Genomic DNA, 18,341 nt, shown 5'->3' with positions numbered 1-18,341 from the left:
AGAGCCCATTGAACATATCATAAGAGTAGGGGTGTTAACCCTGGTGTCCTGGCTAAATTCCCCATCTGGCACACGTACCATCATGGTCACCTAATCATCCCCAGTTTACAATTGGCTCATTCATCTCCTCTCCCCTGTAACTATTCCCCAGGTTGTAGCTGTAAATGAAAATGTGTTCTCGGTCAATTTACCTTGTTAAATAAAAATTCCAAAGTATTAATTTGATGACGTGAGCTATATGTTTTTCACATGGTGGCAGCAGTATCAAGGATTCAGTGTAGAGAGCAAATATCACACTAAATTGATAGTCGTGCGTAATGCGCAATAGCACATTTGTGTGTAGCGGACTACAATACATTTTAGATACAGTAGGCTAGGCTATACAAGAGCAAAATGTTATACAAAGTATGTGGATCTGTTATTTAATTTGGTCCTTGGGTGGGGTGGGATTGGGATGAGGGGATGGTGGTGTAGCTTAATTTTGTATGTATTCATGTTTGTATGTATTCATGTTTTTATGTATTCATGTTTGTATGTATTCATGTTTGCGGAGTATTATTACAAAATAAACATTTGATCACAAAAAAAGTATGTGGATCTTTGCTTTCTGAATGTCACAGTGTTACCATACATGTATACACTCAATTCATGACAAGGGTGTGCTTTTTGGTTCTGTGTGCCGAAATTACCAATGTGGCACAAAAGCAAGGTGGTTGTTGAGCTGCACCGGACCCTATTGACCTAGGATCATTTTTGCTGCCCTTCTGCGATGCTATCGCGTCCCCGGTGTTGCTCCAAATCCATAGGAATTCAGGCTATTCCAATTTCAGCGCTCGAGCCATCGATGAGGTCATTTCAGCAGTGGGCGTTACTGGGCAGTTGCACAAGGCGTAATTTGGTCGAAGGCGGTATTGAAATTGCATGTGGGAGTGAAAGTTTAGCTGAGTAAAACATCCGAAGGCACATAGCAATCTTTGGGGAGTAAAGCGACGATTTTGGGACTTGGGCATGATATTAGACAGCCATCTATAGGCTTCAATAAAGGATCAAGAGGATTTTTAAAAAGTCGTCTGTGGTGAGAACTTTTTTCAAAGTATTTGGAAATAACCTGAAAAGTTTGTTAATGCAACAATTATTTAAGGATATTATTAGAAAAAATGTGTTTGACTTTTTGTCTTTGAGATTGTCATGTAAAATTAGGTGTTTATGCTTTATCCTTATATGCTACACCACATATAACCAAATGCAGTTTGCTTACACGTTGATCTGCTTGAACGGTATGTCTTATTTGTACCAAATTCTTATAGAAGTTTCTATTTGCCTGTAATACTGTAGGATATTACTGAGATGGAATTCACCGCAGTTTGTTTTATATGGTTCCCAAACAAGGATGATGTCATCATTGTGGGATCTCTGATATAAATTATGCCAGGTGTGGATAGTTGTGGGGTTTGTGATATGTTCAACTTGCAATCATGAAGTCCACAAAAGCAAAACACATGTATTTCCTCCTGTAGTCTACTGCATCTAAACTGTAGTTGAAAACACTGTGCACCCTACAGCCAGGTGTGCTGTTGGGTGCATAGTGTTTTCAACTACAGTTTAGATGCAGTAGACTACAGGAGGAGATACATGTGTTTTGCTTTTGTGGACTTCATGATTGCAAGCTGATTTCTCACTCTTGCCAATGACGATTAGTGCTTTCAATCTCTATAGCCTATAGTAGCTATGTAATTAGGTTGCAGAGAATGTTATATGGCTATATTGTGTATTATTATATGGATGTGCTCTTCTGTCATATACAGGTAATTGCCAAAATAAAGGAAACACTTGACTAAATGGATACATAGTATATTAAAAGCAGGTGCTTCCACACAGGTGTGGTTCCTGAGTTCTATCATGCTAATAGGGTCACATATAAAGATTGTTGCCCATTATTTTGGCTACCATGGCTAGAAGTCGAGATCTCAGTAACTTTGAAAGAGGGGTCTCAAAGGACCATAGGGGGTTTAAAGTGTGCGTGTGTGTGTGTGTGTGTGTGTGTGTGTGTGTGTGTGTGTGTGTGTGTGACTTGTGTGTGTGTGTTCGTCATCAGATCTCAACCCAATTGAATACGCCTGAGACAGCTTTTTCCACATCATTAAAACCCCAAATTATGGAATTTATCATGGAATAATGGTGTCGCATCCCTCCAATAGTTCCAGACACTTGTAGAATCTATACCAATGCTGTTCTGGCAGCTTGTGGTGGCCCAACACCTTATCAAGACACTTTGGTGTTTCCTTTATTTTTGGCAGTTACCTGTAAAAAAAAATGGCATGTGCCAGGAGTTCTCTGACTTGATTCTACTTTACTGTCTTGTCCTAGAAGGAACAGTGAAATAACTATTCAAGTTGATGGTTTGGTAACACTTTCTATGAGCTGCATATGTATAATGCATGTATAGAGTTTTTGATCGCCAACCATGCATGATAAGACAGACTTCTTCTATCTAGAATGATCCAGTTCATTCTAAACAGTCTAACGGTCTGAGCAAGATATTAGGAAGGCTCTAACTCTTTGTTCTGACCTGACATCTTGACCCCGGAACCTCCCCCCATTGACCCAGATGCCCTGCTATCCCTAGTCAGTGGTAGTTATGTGTCTAGCTGTCTCACGGTGAAACATGAGGAGAAAAGACAAGTATGCCATTCTTCTATGTCTCATCATGGAATTAATGTCTTTCTTTTTTTAAAGCAGTAAAAGAAGCGTTCTAGATTGTTGATAGATGCTGATGTGTTGAGTTTCTCTGCCTGGACATATTGGTTTTTACTTAAGACCAAAGGGAGCCAGAGCTTCCTGAATACCTTGTTTGATTGGCTGTTGCCAGGAGACTTCTGTTTGATCCAAGAGGTCACCATTTCATGGGGTGGTCCATCTTGTATTGTTGAATCTTTACTTATATTTGCTCTAGGAACTTCTTTGTGATTCTGTACTGTCTGTGTTCCACTTTGAGACCCTAAATTAATCTTAGAGTGCTGAAGCAGAATTGAGTTTAAATGAAAGATTGCGGTTCATATATCCTATATTCCAGATCACATGTGTGGATCTTTATCTATGTGGTTTAAAGAAAACATCAGCCTGGGTATGACGCCTATGTGCCGTTGTGGGGAGATACACACCCTGTGGGCTTGATGCCAGCTGTTGGGCTTGATTTTGTAACATCTATGTTTTGTAACTTGTGTAACCAACTGCCACGTTACAGCGAGGGAAAAAGAAAGATGCTTCCAGACAGACATAGCCTTTAGTTTACATAATTTGAAAGCCACTTTATTGTTCAATGGCTCAGTGCTTTGTGTGAAATGTTTCAGCAGTCTTAAAAGGAGTTATGCTGTTTGATTAAAACCATCTGTCATACATATCTTTGAACGTAATTGATACTGGTTATAAGACCATAACTTGATTTAGACAATATTGCTCAGGTCTGAGGATAGGCGATGTGATCTACAGATGTACATTTGTGTGTTTAAATGCTCGTTGTTACTGACTCACAAGGCTCCAAAGGGCACCTCGGAGCAGGAGTCAGGACATGCTCTAAATCAGTGTTTTTCTCTGTGACTTCATGCCTCATGATGACATCATGCCACAACTCTGTTCCTCCACTTAATAGTGGCCTCAATCAGTGTCACTGTAATACTTTGAATGTACGGTACTTCTTTAGCTGAATTCCAACCACCAGTCTCGCAGTAAAAAAACATATGACAAAGTAGCCAAAGGATTTTTTTATTTTTATGAGTAATGTTCTTTTCCTACTCTCTACTCTCCCACAGATAACCTCTTCTGACTTGACAGACACCACCATGCTGGTCCCGTGGTCGCTCCCCTACTGCCTCACCATTCTGCTGGGCCTGTTAAAGCTCTGTCGGGCCCAGTATGAACAACTAGGCTACCCACACGGCTATCCACAGGGCTACCCAGAGCCAGAGCAGGAGCAGTACACTGCCCCGGAGCTGTCACCTGACACACCCAGGATACAGCTGCGTTTGGCGGGGGATAAGCGCAAGCACAACGAGGGGCGCGTGGAGGTTTTATATGATGGCGAGTGGGGCACGGTCTGTGATGATGACTTCTCTATTCACTCTGCCCAGGTGGTGTGCAGGGAGTTGGGCTACCTGGAGGCCGTCTCCTGGTCTCCGTCCTCTAAATATGGGAAAGGAGAAGGTAAAATGTCTGCTATTACACTTCAACCCATTATGCATGTGTGTAATGATAAGGAAAAGGGGAAATAATTGACTCTATTTTCAGGGATGTTTTTTATTGGCCAATGTTAAGCAATTATCCCAGTGAAGCTTTTACAATACATTCTGACTCATCTTTCACCAAAATGAATAATCCACATCTATAGCAGAGATACGGTAGGGATAAGGGAGTGAGTGTACAACTCAGCAGCAGAATTACTGCCAGTGTCCAGTCACTTTGCCAAATTTGCTTGGCTGTTTGGCCTCGCTAGCTACCACTGGTCAGGTGAAATAAGATTCCTCCCTACGGAGGTCTTGATGTCTCTACAATGTGTTGAGAATCCTGCTTTTTTTCAGGGCGCATCTGGTTTGACAATGTCCAGTGCACTGGGAAAGAGAAGACCCTGGCACTGTGCATGTCCAACGGGATCGGCGTCTCCGACTGTAAGCACACAGAGGACGTGGGCGTGGTGTGCAGCGATAAAAGGATTCCAGGATTTAAATTCATTAACACCATGGCCAATAATGTGGAGGTAAACAACCTGCCTACTACAAACCCACTACAAACCCACTTTTGATTTACATTTGGTTGAGTTGTCAACTAACGTGAAATCAATGTGAAATCAACCAAAAATGCCACGACGTCATTGGACTTAGGTTAAAAGTTGCATGAAATTTTTTTTTAATTCTAGGACTAGGCTTAATCTGTGTCCAGGAAATGGCCCTGAAGAGGCTTTGGTTGACATTGTTGTTGACTGAGATTCTTGCACTGCAATGTTCCAGAACATTTGGCTCTTGACTCCTCATCCAAGAAGGCCCTCACAGCTGGTCTTTTTATTATTGAGCTGTTCTGTGCAGAGTGCAGACACACCTTTTGACATAAGTAGTACACGTGGCTTTCGAAAAAAGTGTCAAGCCAAAATCACAGCTTGAACCCAATGATGACTTCAAAGTACAGAAGCCCACAATACATTTTTCAGTGAAAGTGAGGCTACCAGAAACAAACTAACTAATCATACCTACTAACTCATACCTCATACCTACTGGGCTCCTAAAGGGTTCATTCAGCACCTCAGAGTGGTATGTCTTATTTAAGTGATAATGCCTGAGAAGCATGTGTTTGGAGGATATATTGGCACTGGTGTTAAATACAGTTGAAGTCGAAAGTTTACATTCACTTAGGTTGGAGTCATTAAAAGTCGTTTTTCAACCACTCCAAAAATGTATTGTTAACAAACTATAGTTTTGGCAAGTCGGTTAGGACATCTACTTTGTGGAATTTTTCCAACAATTGTTTACAGACAGATTATTTCACTTATAATTCACTGTATTACAATTCCAGTGGGTCAGGGGTTCACATACACTAAGTTGACTGTGCCGTTAAACAGCTTGGAAAATTCCAGAAAAGGATGTCATGGCTTTAGAAGCTTCTTTTAGGCTAAGACCTCAGAAAAAAAATTGTAGACCTCCACATGTCTGGTTCATCTTCGGGAGCAATTTCCAAATGCCTGAAGGTACCACTTTCATCTGTACAAACAATAGTATGCAAGTATAAACACCATGGGACCACGCAGCCGCCATACCGCTCAGGAAGGAGACGCGTTCTGTCTCCTAGAGATGAACGTACTTTGGTGCGAAAAGTGCAAATCAATCCCAGAACAACAGCAAAGGACCTTGTGAAGATGCTGGAGGAAACAGGTACACACGTATCTATAGCCATAGTAAAACGAGTCCTAGTTTGCAACTGCACATGGGGACAAAGATCGTACTTTTTGGAGAAATGTCCTCTGGTCTGATGAAACAAAAATAGAACTGTTTGGCCATAATGACCATTGTTATGTTTAGAGGAAAAAGGGGGAGGCTTGCAAGCCGAAAAACACCATCCCAACCGTGAAGCACGGGGGTGGCAGCATCATGTTGTGGGGGTTCTTTGCTGCAGGAGGGACTGGTGCACTTCACAAAATAGATGGCATCATGAGGGAGGAAAATTATGTGGATATATTGAAGCAGCATCTCAAGACATCAGCCAGGAAGTTAAAACTTGGTCGCAAATGGGTCTTCCAAATGGACAATGACCCCAAGCACACTTCCAAATTGTGGAATAATGGATTAAGGACAACAAAGTCAAGGTATTGAAGTGGCCATCACAAAGCCCTTACCTCAATCCTATAGAAAATGTGTGGGCAGAACTGAAAAAGTGTGTGTGAGCAAGGATGCCAACAAACCTGACTCAGTTACACCAGCTCTGTCAGGAGGAATGGGCCAAAATTCACCCAACTTATTCTGGGAAGCTTGTGGAAGGCTACCCGGAATGTTTGATCCAAGTTAAACAATTTAAAGGCAATGCTACCAACGACTAATTTAGTATATGTAAACTTCTGACCCAGTGGGAATGTGATGAAAGAAATAAAAGCTGAAATAAATCATTCTCTCTACTATTATTCTGACATTTTACATTCTTAAAATAAGGTGGTGGTCCTCACTGACCTAAGACAGGGAATTGTTACTAGGATTAAATGTCAGGAAATGTGGAAAAACTGAGTTTAAATGTATTTGGCTAAGGTGTATGTAAACTTCCGACTTCAACTGTATATATGCCTATATGTCCTTAAAACACCGGCTTCGAGGGCATTATCACTTCTATACAACGGGTCAATCAAATCAAATCAAATCAAATTGTATTAGTCACGTGAAATGCTTACTTACTAGTATTTAACTGACAGTGCAGTTTCAAGAAATATGGATAAGATTAAGAGGTAAAAGTAACAAGTAATTAAAGAGGAGCAGTAAAAAATAACAATATATACAGGGGGATGCCAGTACAGAGTTAATGTGAGGGTGCACCGATTATTTGAGGTAGCATGTACATGTAGGTAGAGTTAATTAAAGTGACTATGCACAGATTACAACAGAGAGTGGCAGTGGTGTGGAGAGGGGGGGGGCAGTCTATGTGAATAGTCTGAGTGGCCATTTGACTAGATGTTCAGGAGTCTTATTGCTTGGGGGTAGAAGCTGTTTAGAAGCCTCTTGGACCTAGACTTGGCGCTCCAGTACTGCTTGACGTGTGGTAGCAGAGAGAACAGTCTACGACTAGGGTGGCTGGAGTCTTGGACAATTTTCAGGGCCTTCCTCTGACACCACCTGGTTTAGAAGTCCTGGATAGCAGGAAGCTTGGTCCAAGTGATGTACTGGGCCGTTCGCACTACCCTTTGTAGTGCCTTGCGGACGGAGGCCGAGCAGTTTCCATACCAGGCCGTGATGCAACCTGTCAGGATGCTCTCGATGGTGCAGCGGTAGAACCTTTTGAGGATCTGAGGACCAATGCCAAATCTTTTCAGTCTCCTGAGGGGGAATAGGTTTTGTTTTTTCCCGCTTCACAACTGTCACGGTGTGTTTGGACCATGTTAGTTTGTTGGTGATGTGGACATCAAGTAACTTGAAGCTCTCAACCTGCTCCACTGCAGCCCCGTCGATGAGAATGGGGGCGTGCTCGGTCCTCTTTTTCCTGTAGTCCACAATCATCTCCTTTGTCTTGATCACGTTGAGGGAGAGGTTGTTGTCCTGGGACCACACGGCCAGGTCTCTGACCTCCTCCTTATAGGCTGTCTCGTTGTTGTCGGTGATCAGGCCTAACACTGTTGCGTCGTCTGCAAATTTAATGATGGTGTTGGAGGCGTGCCTGGCCGTGCAGACTTGAGTGAACAGAGAGTACAGGATGGGGGCTGAGCACGCACCCCTGAGTGGCCCCTGTGTTGAAGATCAGCGTGGCGGATGTGTTGTTACCTACCCTTACCACCTTGGGGCAGCCCGTCAGGAAGTCCAGGATCCAGTTGCAGAGGTAGGTGTTTAGTCCCAGGATCCTTAGCTTATTGATGAGCTTTGATGGCACTATGGTGTTGAACGCTGAGGCTAGTCAATGAATAGCATTCTCACATAGGGGTTCCTTCTGTCCAGGTGGGAAAGGGCATTGTGGAGTGCAATAGAGATGGCATCATCTGTGGATCTGTTGGGTCGGTATGCAAATTGGAGTGGGTCTAGGGTTTCTGGGATGATGGTATTGATGTAAGCCATGACCAGCCTTTCAAAGCACATCATGGCTACAGACATGAGTGCTACAGGTCGGTAGTCATTTAGGCAGGTTACCTTAGTGTTCTTGGGCACAGGCGCTATGGTGGTCTGCTTAAAACATGTTGGTATTACAAACTTGGACAGGGAGAGGTTGAAAGTGTTAGTGAAGACACTTGCTAGTTCACGTCCTGGTAATCCGTCTGGCCCTGCAGCCTTGTGAATGTTGGCCTGTCTTATTCATAGGGCTGCAATCCCGCTACCGGGATCGATATGACAACAGCCAGTGAATGTGCAGGGCGCCAAATTCAAACAACAGAAATCTCATAATTAAAATTCCTCAAACATACATGTGTCTTATATCATTTTAAAGGTAATCTTGTTGTTGACCTTTCACGAGTATCTACCCCAGATCCGGGAGCACCCCCCACCCCCCCCACACTGATTAGCATTGCTAGCATAGCGTCACAATTAAATAGTAGCATCTAAATATCATTAAATCACAAGTCCAAGACACCTAATGAAAGATACAGATCTTGTGAATAAAGTCACCATTTCAGATTTTTTAAATGTTTTACAGGGAAGACAAAATATGTAAATCTATTAGCTAACCATGTTAGCAAAAGACACCCTTTTTCTTTGTCCACCATTTTTTCTCAACACCAGTAGCTATCACCAATTCGGCTAAACTAAGATATTGATAGCCACTAACCAAGAAAAAACCTCATCAGATGACAGTCTGATAACATATTTATGGTATAGGATAGGTTTTGTTAGAAAAATGTGCATATTTCAGGTATAAATCATAGTTTGCCATTGCAGCCAGCATCACAAATCTCACCAAAGCTCCTAGAATTACTACAGACAGCAACCTGTATTACCAATTTACTCATCATAAAATATTTCTTAAAAATACACAGCACATAGCAATGGACAGACACAGATCTTGTGAATTCAGAGAACATTTCAGATTTTCTAAGTGTTTTAAGGCGAAAACACAATAAATCGTTATATTAGCATACCACATACGCAAACGTTACCCGAGCACTGATTCTAGCCAAAGAGAGCGATATCATATCATCGCCAAAATATATTAATTTTTTCACTAACCTTCTCAGAATTCTTCAGATGACACTCCTGTAACATCATATTACAACATACATATACAGTTTGTTCGAAAATGTGCATATTTAGCCATAAAAAAACGTGGTTATACAATGAAAATAGTAGCAAAACAAGCCTGGAAATGTCGGTCGCCATCTTTGAGTGATCTAGTTTAATCAATAGCTAATCATATACTTGACTAAAAAATACAGGGTTGACAGGAATCGAAAGACAAATTAGTTCTTAATGCAATCGCTGATTTACATTTTTTAAATTATCCTTACTTTTCAATACAGGTTGCGCCAAGCGAAGCTATACAAAACAAGATGGCGGCGTAAGCTTTAACATTTTTCGACAGAAACACGATTTATCATCATAAATTGTTCTTACTGTGAGCTGTTCTTCCATCAGAATCTTGGGCAAAGAATCCTTTCTTGAGTCTAATCTTCTTTTGGTCGAAAGATGTCCACTTGTCCGTCGAAATGCCCACTAACGTACGACCGGCAGCCCGAAATGTGCCCAGCGCGTCAAAGTGTACAACAAAGCAATGCCTCAAAATCGCACTAAAAGGATATAAATTGCTATACAACGGTTCAAATTAACTACCTTATGATGCTGTTAACACCTATAACGGGTGAAAACATGACCGGAGAAATATTACTGGCTACACTAATGCTTGGAAAAAGAGCAGGGCGGTGTCCACCGCGCGTCCGGCGCAGCTGGAAAAGAGTTCCTACCTACAGGTTTTTTTCCTTTATAGTGGCTGTGATTGCGCAATCGATACCATTCAAAGCGTCATCACGTAAAGGCATCCAGGGGAAGACGTAAGCAGTGTCCGTAATCTCATAGCGTTCACAGTGGCCTTTAAACTGACTCCAGATCAGGGGCCAAAATGTGTGAAATCTGACTCCATGTCAGGGAAATTGCTGTAGAATGAGTTCTGTTCCACTCAGAGACAAAATTCCAACGGCTATAGAAACTAGAGAGTGTTTTCTATCCAATAATAGTAATAATATGCATATTGTACGATCAAGAATTGAGTAGGAAGCCGTTTCATCTGTAGAGACAATTATGCTAATTTGAAACAGCACCCCCTATAGTCGCAAGAAGTTAATCCCACCAAAGTGTCCGATTTCAAATATGCTTTTCAGCGAAAACACTACAAACGATTATGTTAGGTCACCACCAAACCACAATAAGCACAGCCATTTTTCCAGCGAAATATAGCAGTCACAAAAAGCAGAAATAGAGATAAAATTAATCACTAACCTTTGATTATCTTCATCAGATGACACTCATAGGACTTCATGTTACACAATACATGCATGTTTTGTTTGATAAAGTTCATATTTATATCAAAAAATCTGAGTTTACATTGGCGCGTTACATACATTAGTTCGAAAAACATCAAGTGATTTTGCATAGCAGCATCGTTTCAACAGAAATACTCATCATAAATGTAGATGATAATACAAGTTATACACATGGAATTATAGAAATACCTCTCCTTAATGCAACCGCTGTGTCAGATTTCAAAAAAACTTTAAGGAAAAAGCAACCCATGCAATAATCTGAGACGGCGCTCAGAAATATAATAAAATTAGCTGCCATTTTGGAGTCAATAGAAACCAGAAAATAGATGATAAATGTTTCCTTACCTTTGATGAACTTCATCAGAATGCAGTCCTAGGAATCCCAGGTCCACAATAAATGCTTGATTTGTTCGATAATGTCCGTTATTTATGTCCAATTACCTACTTTGGTTAGCGCGTTTGGTAAACAATTCCAAAGTCACAAATCGCGTCCACTATAACGTGACGAAATGTCCAAAAGTTCCGTAACAGTCAGTAGAAACATGTCAAACGATGTACTGAATCAATCTTTAGAATTTTGTTAACATACATCTTGAATAACGTTCCAACCGGAGAATTAGATTGAGTTCAGATGAGCGGTGGAACGGAGGTCCTACTCATGTGAACGCGCATGGTGAAAGCATGGTCAGCTTGTGGCAGTGGTGACTAATTCCTGTCTCCTTCGGCCCCCCTTCACATTAGAGTCATCAGACATAGTTCTATTGACTGTTGACATCTAGTGGAAGCCGCAGGAAGTGAAACCTCATCCATATGTTGCTGTAATTTCAAAGAGAGCTTGGTTGAAAATCTGCCACCCCCAGGAAAAATCCAAACAGGAAGTGGAACTTCTCAGGTTTTTGCCTGCCATATGAGTTCTGTTATACTCAAAGACATAATTCAAACAGTTTTAGAGTGTTCAGAGTGTTTTCTATCTAATATTAATAATAATATGCAAATATTAGCAACCATGACTGAGGAGCAGGCCGTTTGCTCTGGGCACCTCTGTGCACCTTTCATCCAAGCTACTCAATACTGCCCCTGCAGCCATAAGAAGTTATGGTCTTACTTACATCGGCTGTGGAGAGTGTGATCACACAGTCTTCCGGTACTCTCATGCATGTTTCAGTGTTATTTGCCTCAAAGCGAGCATAGAAGTAGTTTAGCTCATCCGGTAGGCTCGTGTCACTGGGCAACTCTCGGCTGTGCTTCCTTTTGTAGTCTGTAATGTTTGCAGTTACCAACATATTTAGATAATGATTGACATATTTTCATTAAAAACTTTATTTTTATGAATTTATTCATACTGTTTCATCCTTTCTCAAGATATAGTCCTGAAACAAATCTAGGCTTGCTTCCCAACCAGCTGGTCGTTCGTTCTATTGGTTCGGTTGCCAGAGACGGGACCCAGTCGTTCAGTCTTTTTGTTCTGTATCAATGGACGCGACCCAGTCGTTCGTTCTAAATGTTCCATTGCCATCTGTCTGGCAACGTTAATATCCCTTGCTTGCTAGGTAGCCAACTATGGCTGACTTACAGTTACGTCAAACAGTGCAGCCGGAATAACAACAGGAGCTGCATTTGTTTAAGCTGTTTTCTAGTGACATTTATTTGGATACATCCATAACAATGAGATATTGAGGCACGATTTCACCTGGCATACATTTACATTACATTTACATTTAAGTCATTTAGCAGACGCTCTTATCCAGAGCGACTTACAAATTGGATAGAAATGTGCTCTCTCGTCAGGACACTGTTTTTCAGTGGATCTCGCTAACAACACAGCTAACACAATCACTTCAAACTGAAGTTGAAAAGACTGCAAACTAGCCGGACTTTCGTTTTTACCTTTTTTTCATTTGACATTTCTTTGTATATATCCATAAAAATGATGCCAGCTGATTCATAATTTCGACTGGCTGAGAAACTCTGCCTGCCTCTCTCCCTCGTCACGACTCCCGACCCCTACAAGTTCATTCCTATGGGACAGTTGGAGATCGAATTTGAGTATTGAAACAATGTTGCAAATGTCGGACAGACAGACAGCGAGGTTTATACAAATCTCCACTGTTGAAAACGAAATGTTAGTCTAAAAGAAATGGGAGATAATGTTTAGGTGCTTTTTATAGTGGAGATGAAGTTTATTATCTGCCTGTGCTGATGAGACAGTGGATTGCGCAGTCAGATGGAACAGTGTAAAAAGGGCATTATAATGTCATAGATTTAGCCGTTGGTAACTTGTGGAATAGACACCAGCTGGAATGCACTTTTAACCAATCAGCATTCAGGATTACACCTACCCTTTGTATAAATGCCTGCAGCTAATTGCCACCAAAGGCAGAGTGTTATGTGTTGTTCCGCTCACTCACTGCAGGCCCTCAAGAGTTCACATTCCAATTTTATGAGTTAGTGCAGACCAGCACTCTCCAGGAGAGTCAGCTCAAATTATGTCTCTATTTGACTCCAGCGATGACTGACACCTCCAAATTCAAGGTTTACATGTATCCCTCTGGTGGTTGAGTTGACCTATTTTAAGAAATTACATTGGTTTGTGGAGATAAAGTTTGATAGGCTGCTGAGGAATTTGTTACAGGAAATAATCACAGCCCCCTTGTGAGGTTAACTTAGGGCTAACGTGTGCCAGCTTATCTGATGGGACCAACTACAATGTAGCATTTTATCACGTGACACTATGTCAATGATATTAATTGGCTGATTCCTAAACTTAACCTTGAACTGAAACTTTTTTAGTTTCCGCAAGTATGGCCCCACCAGGACTGGGTGTTTCAGGGTGATTCTGGGTTACTTGGTTGACAGCCCACACCAGAGGTGCAACTTTCACTGGGGACAGGGGGAACATTCTTAAATTGCAATTTTGTCCCTGCCCTGTTTTTCATTGGAATGTGATAAATAACGAGGCAACGGTGTGCTTTAGGACCATGCGGACGCCTCCGAGTGGTCGGGTAGACTGTTTGGACTGTTTATCCAAATGGATAAAAAAAAGAAAGATATATACACAGTACCAGTCAAAAGTTTGGACACCTATTTTTACTATTTTCTACATTGTGTCAAATTATATTTTACATTTTAGATTCGTCAAAGTAGCCACCCTTTGCCTTGAGGACAGCTTTGCACACGCTTGACATTCTCTCAACCAGCTTCACCTGGAATGCTTTTCTCACAGTCTTGAAGCAGTTCCCACATATGCTGAGCACTTGTTGGCTGCTGTTCCTTCACTCTGCTGTCCAACTCATACCAAACCATCTCAATTGGGTTGAGGTCGAGGGATTGTGGAGGCCAGGTCATCTGATGCAGCACTCCATCACTCTCCTTCTTGGTCAAATAGCCATTACACAGCCTGGAGGTATGTTGGGTCATTGTCCAGTTGAAAAACAAATGATCCTCCCACTAAGTCCAAACCAGATGGGATGGCGTATTGCTGCAGAATGCTGTGGTAGCAATGCTGGTTAAATGTGCTTTGAATTCTAAATAAATCACAGACAGTGTCAGCAACAAAGCACCATCACACCTCCTCCTCCATGCTTCACGGTGGGAACCACACATGCGGAGATCATCCATTCACCTACTCCGCGTTTCACAAAGACGCTGCGGGTAGAAGCAAAAATCTCAAACTTGGACTCATCAGACCAAAGGACAGATTTCCACTGGTCTAATATCAGTTGCTTGTGTTTCTTGGCCCAAGCAAGTTTCTTCTTATTATTGGTGTCCTTAAGTAATGGTTTCTTTGCAGCAATTAAACCATGAAGGCTTGATTCACGCAGTCTCCTCTGAACAGTTGATCTTGAGATGTGTCTGTTACTCAAACTCTGTGAAGCATTTATTTGGGCTTCAATTTCTGAGGCTGGTAACTCTAATGATCTTATCCTCTGTATCAGAGTTAACTCTGGGACTTCCTTTCCTTTGGTTGTCCTCATGTGAGCCAGTTTCATCATAGCGCTGGATGGTTCTTGCGACTGCACTTGAAGAAACTTTAAAAGTTCTTGAAATGTTCCGTATTGACTGACCTTCATATCTTCAAGTAATTATGCACTATCATTAATCTTTGCATATTTGAGTTGTTCTTGGCATAATCTGGACTTGGTCATTTACCAATTAGGGCTATCTTCCGTTTACCAACCCTACCTTGTCGCAAGACAACTGATTGGCTCAAACGCATTAAGAAGGAAAGAAATTCTACAAATTAACAAGGAACATCTGTTAATTGAAATGAATTCCAGGTGTCTACCTCATGAAGATGGTTGAGAGAATGCCAAGAGTGTGCAAAGCTGTCATCAAGGCAAAGGGGTGGCTACTTTGATGAATCTCAAAAACTAAATTAAGACTTTTTTTTTAGACTTTTTTGTTTTTTAAGACTTTTTTGGTAACTACATGATTCCATATGTGTTATTTCATAGTTTTGATGTCTTCACTATTATTCTACTATGTATAAAATAGTAAAAATATAGAAAAAACGTTGAATGAGTAGGTGTGTCCAAACTTTTGATTGGTACTGTATATACAGTGGGGCAAAAAAATATTTAGTCAGCCACCAATTGTGCAAGTTCTCCCACTTAAAAAGATGGGAGAGGCCTGTAATTTTCCTCATAGGTAACTATGACAGACAAAATGAGAAAACAAAATCCAGAAAATCACATTGTAGGATTTTTCATGAATTTATTTGCAAATTATGGTGGAAAATAAGTATTTGGTCAATAACAAAAGTTTATCTCAATACTTTGTTATATACCCTTTGTTGGCAATGACAGAGGTCAAACGTTTTCTGTAAGTCTTCACAAGGTTTTCACACACTGTTGCTGGTGTTTTGGCCCATTCCTCCATGCAGATCTCCTCTAGAGCAGTGATGTTTTGGGGCTGTTGCTGGGCAACACGGACTTTCAACTCCCTCCAAAGATTTTCTATGGGGTTGAGATCTGGAGACTGGCTAGGCCACTCCAGGACCTTGAAATGCTTCTTATGAAGCCACTCCTTCGTTGCCCGGGCGGTGTGTTTGGGATCATTGTCATGCTGAAAGACCCAGCCACGTTTCATCTTCAATGCCCTTGCTGATGGAAGGAGGTTTTCACTCAAAATCTCACGATACATGGCCCCATTCATTCTTTCCTTTACACGGATCAGTCGTCCTGGTCCCTTTGCAGAAAAACAGCCCCAAAGCATGATGTTTCCACCCCCATGCTTCACAGTAGGTATGGTGTTCTTTGGATGCAACTGAGCATTCTTTGTCCTCCAAACACGACGAGTTGAGTTTTTACCAAAAAGTTCTATTTCGGTTTCATCTGACCATATGACATTCTCCCAATCTTCTTCTGGATCATCCAAATGCTCTCTAGCAAACTTCAGACGGGCCTGGACATGTACTGGCTTTAGTTGGGGGACACGTCTGGCACTGCAGGATTTGAGTCCCTGGCGGCGTAGTGTGTTAATGATGGTAGGCTTTGTTACTTTGGTCCCAGCTCTCTACAGGTCATTCACTAGGTCCCCCCGTGTGGTTCTGGGATTTTTGCTCACCGTTCTTGTGATCATTTTGACCCCACAGGGTGAAATCTTGCGTGGAGCCCCAGATCGAGGGAGATTATCAGTGGTCTTCTATGTCTTCCATTTCCTAATAATTGCTCCCACAGTTGATATCTTCAAACCAAGCTGCTTACCTATTGCAGATTGAGTCTTCCCAGCCTGGTGCAGGTCTACAATTTTGTTTCTGGTGTCCTTTGACAGCTCTTTGGTCTTGGCCATAGTGGAGTTTGGAGTGTGACTGTTTGAGGTTGTGGACAGGTGTCTTTTATACTGATAACAAGTTCAAACAGGTGCCATTAATACAGGTAACAAGTGGAGGACAGAGGAGCCTCTTAAATAAGAAGTTACAGGTCTGTGAGAGCCAGAAATCTTGCTTGTTTGTAGGTGACCAAATACTTATTTTCCACCATAATTTGCAAATAAATTCATTAAAAATCCTACAATGTGATTTTCTGGATTTTTTTTTCTCATTTTGTCTGTCATAGTTGAAGTGTACCTATGATGCAAATTACAGGCCTCTCTCATCTTTTTAAGTGGGAGAACTTGCACAATTGGTGGCTGACTAAATACTTTTTTGCCCCACTGTATATATTTATATATTATGTCCCCCACACTTCTAAAACCAAAGTTGCGCCTCTTGCCCACACCATAGCTGAACATCCTCAATAACATCCTCAATAAGTATTTTTATTTTCAGAGAAGTGACCGTACACAGTTTACAAGTTTGAGTCAAATTCCAATGCTATTCAACTCCTGTAATGGGACAAGATGAGGAAGAATGGCTCCAGTTCACTTCCTCTGGTGAGGTTTATAAAGACAAAAGGTAGAGATTATAATGCTCCAAAGAGCTGCGCTGTAGAGGTCCAGACATCTGGAGTCCGCCTTCAGCCCTTTGTGATGTCTCAAGCTGTGATATTCACTGAGAGAATATCAGGCTCATCTTTTCCATTCACTGAGATGTGGGGCGCGCCGGGTTAGCTCCACACAGAAGCAATGTAAAACACAGCCAGGCTGAGGCAAAGCCCTCCACACACACATGTTATGTTCCAAATGACACCCTATTCCCTATGTAGTGCACTATTTTTGACCAGTTCTCATAGGGTTCTGATAAAAAGTAGTGCACTGAGTATTGAATAGGCTGACATTTGAGCGCAGGCACAGACTTAATCGAGACTTCACTTTAACTTATCATCTGGAAACAGTCATTTGATGGTGGTGGTGACTCACAGCTTCAGATTGAGGTTACACTTGGCTTTATCCCAAATTGCACCCTATTGCCTTTATAGTGCACTACTTTTGATCAGGGCCCATCAAAAGTAGTGTCATATAGAGGGAAATAGGGTGCCACTTGGGACTGACACTGTATAATGTTAGGCATGACGACAGACTAGTGTGACACTGTGGTGGGGGATGATGAGAGGTATGGGGACTCAAAGTAGGTGCTTGGGGTGAGAATATTTCCGCCTACATTTTAGAGACATTTTAGAGACTGTTTCCCTTTCATTGTGGGACACTTGCGATGACTTCAGGGTAATTGCTGGCCAGTCGACCACAAAGGAACCACAAAGGAAATGTTTCAAAGACTTAGGACTTATTGTTGAAACCTGAAGCTTGCATGCATGTGTCACCTACCTTTGGCTTCTTAGGACATGTTTGACCGATTCCCCTGTGAATACCTTGTTTTTAGTACACTTGCATTCTTTCTAAGTTTCTGTTTCAAGTAACCAAGGTTAACTATAACTCCATAGCATTTGAACTGAGCAAGAATTTTCTTTGTGGGCCGTGCAGTTTATGGGTTTGTATGGATTGCAGTTTTAGTGGCATTGTGTCTCAGTCATCTGCACTTTAAAACAACAGTAAAGGACATCCAGTGCTCTTCTGAGAAGTTACCGTGTGCTTTCCATTAAGACTGTTATTGTATAAATATAAATGTTCTGTTCCTCATGTGTTTATCACACACACATTCTTTTCAGTCATGTCCTTAAGGTTCTTTGGCATAGAGCATCTTAAGATTAGTGCCTAGAGTTTTTCCTAGTTAGGTCATGAAAAGGTCAGGAGCAACATCTTGCCC

The 18,341-nt window shown here is 41.6% G+C and overlaps 1 protein-coding gene across 1 annotated transcript in view; it reads left to right on the top strand.

Annotated features, from left to right (window-relative positions):
* Positions 1 to 614: 614 nt before the first annotated feature.
* Positions 615 to 18,341, top strand: part of loxl2b (lysyl oxidase-like 2b) — a 66,386-nt gene continuing 48,659 nt past the window's right edge. The window contains exons 1-3 of the mRNA XM_055887454.1: positions 615 to 1,075; positions 3,810 to 4,200; positions 4,575 to 4,750. Coding sequence (XP_055743429.1) covers positions 3,840 to 4,200; positions 4,575 to 4,750 — 537 coding nt within the window. The 5' untranslated portion in view covers positions 615 to 1,075; positions 3,810 to 3,839. The remainder of the gene's footprint in view (positions 1,076 to 3,809; positions 4,201 to 4,574; positions 4,751 to 18,341) is intronic.

Source organism: Salvelinus fontinalis, chromosome 28, assembly GCF_029448725.1.
Source record: "Salvelinus fontinalis isolate EN_2023a chromosome 28, ASM2944872v1, whole genome shotgun sequence".
Lineage (NCBI taxonomy): Eukaryota > Metazoa > Chordata > Actinopteri > Salmoniformes > Salmonidae > Salvelinus > Salvelinus fontinalis.
The sequence above is the reverse complement of the archived record's forward strand: the minus strand, read 5'-3'. Positions and strand labels throughout refer to the sequence as shown.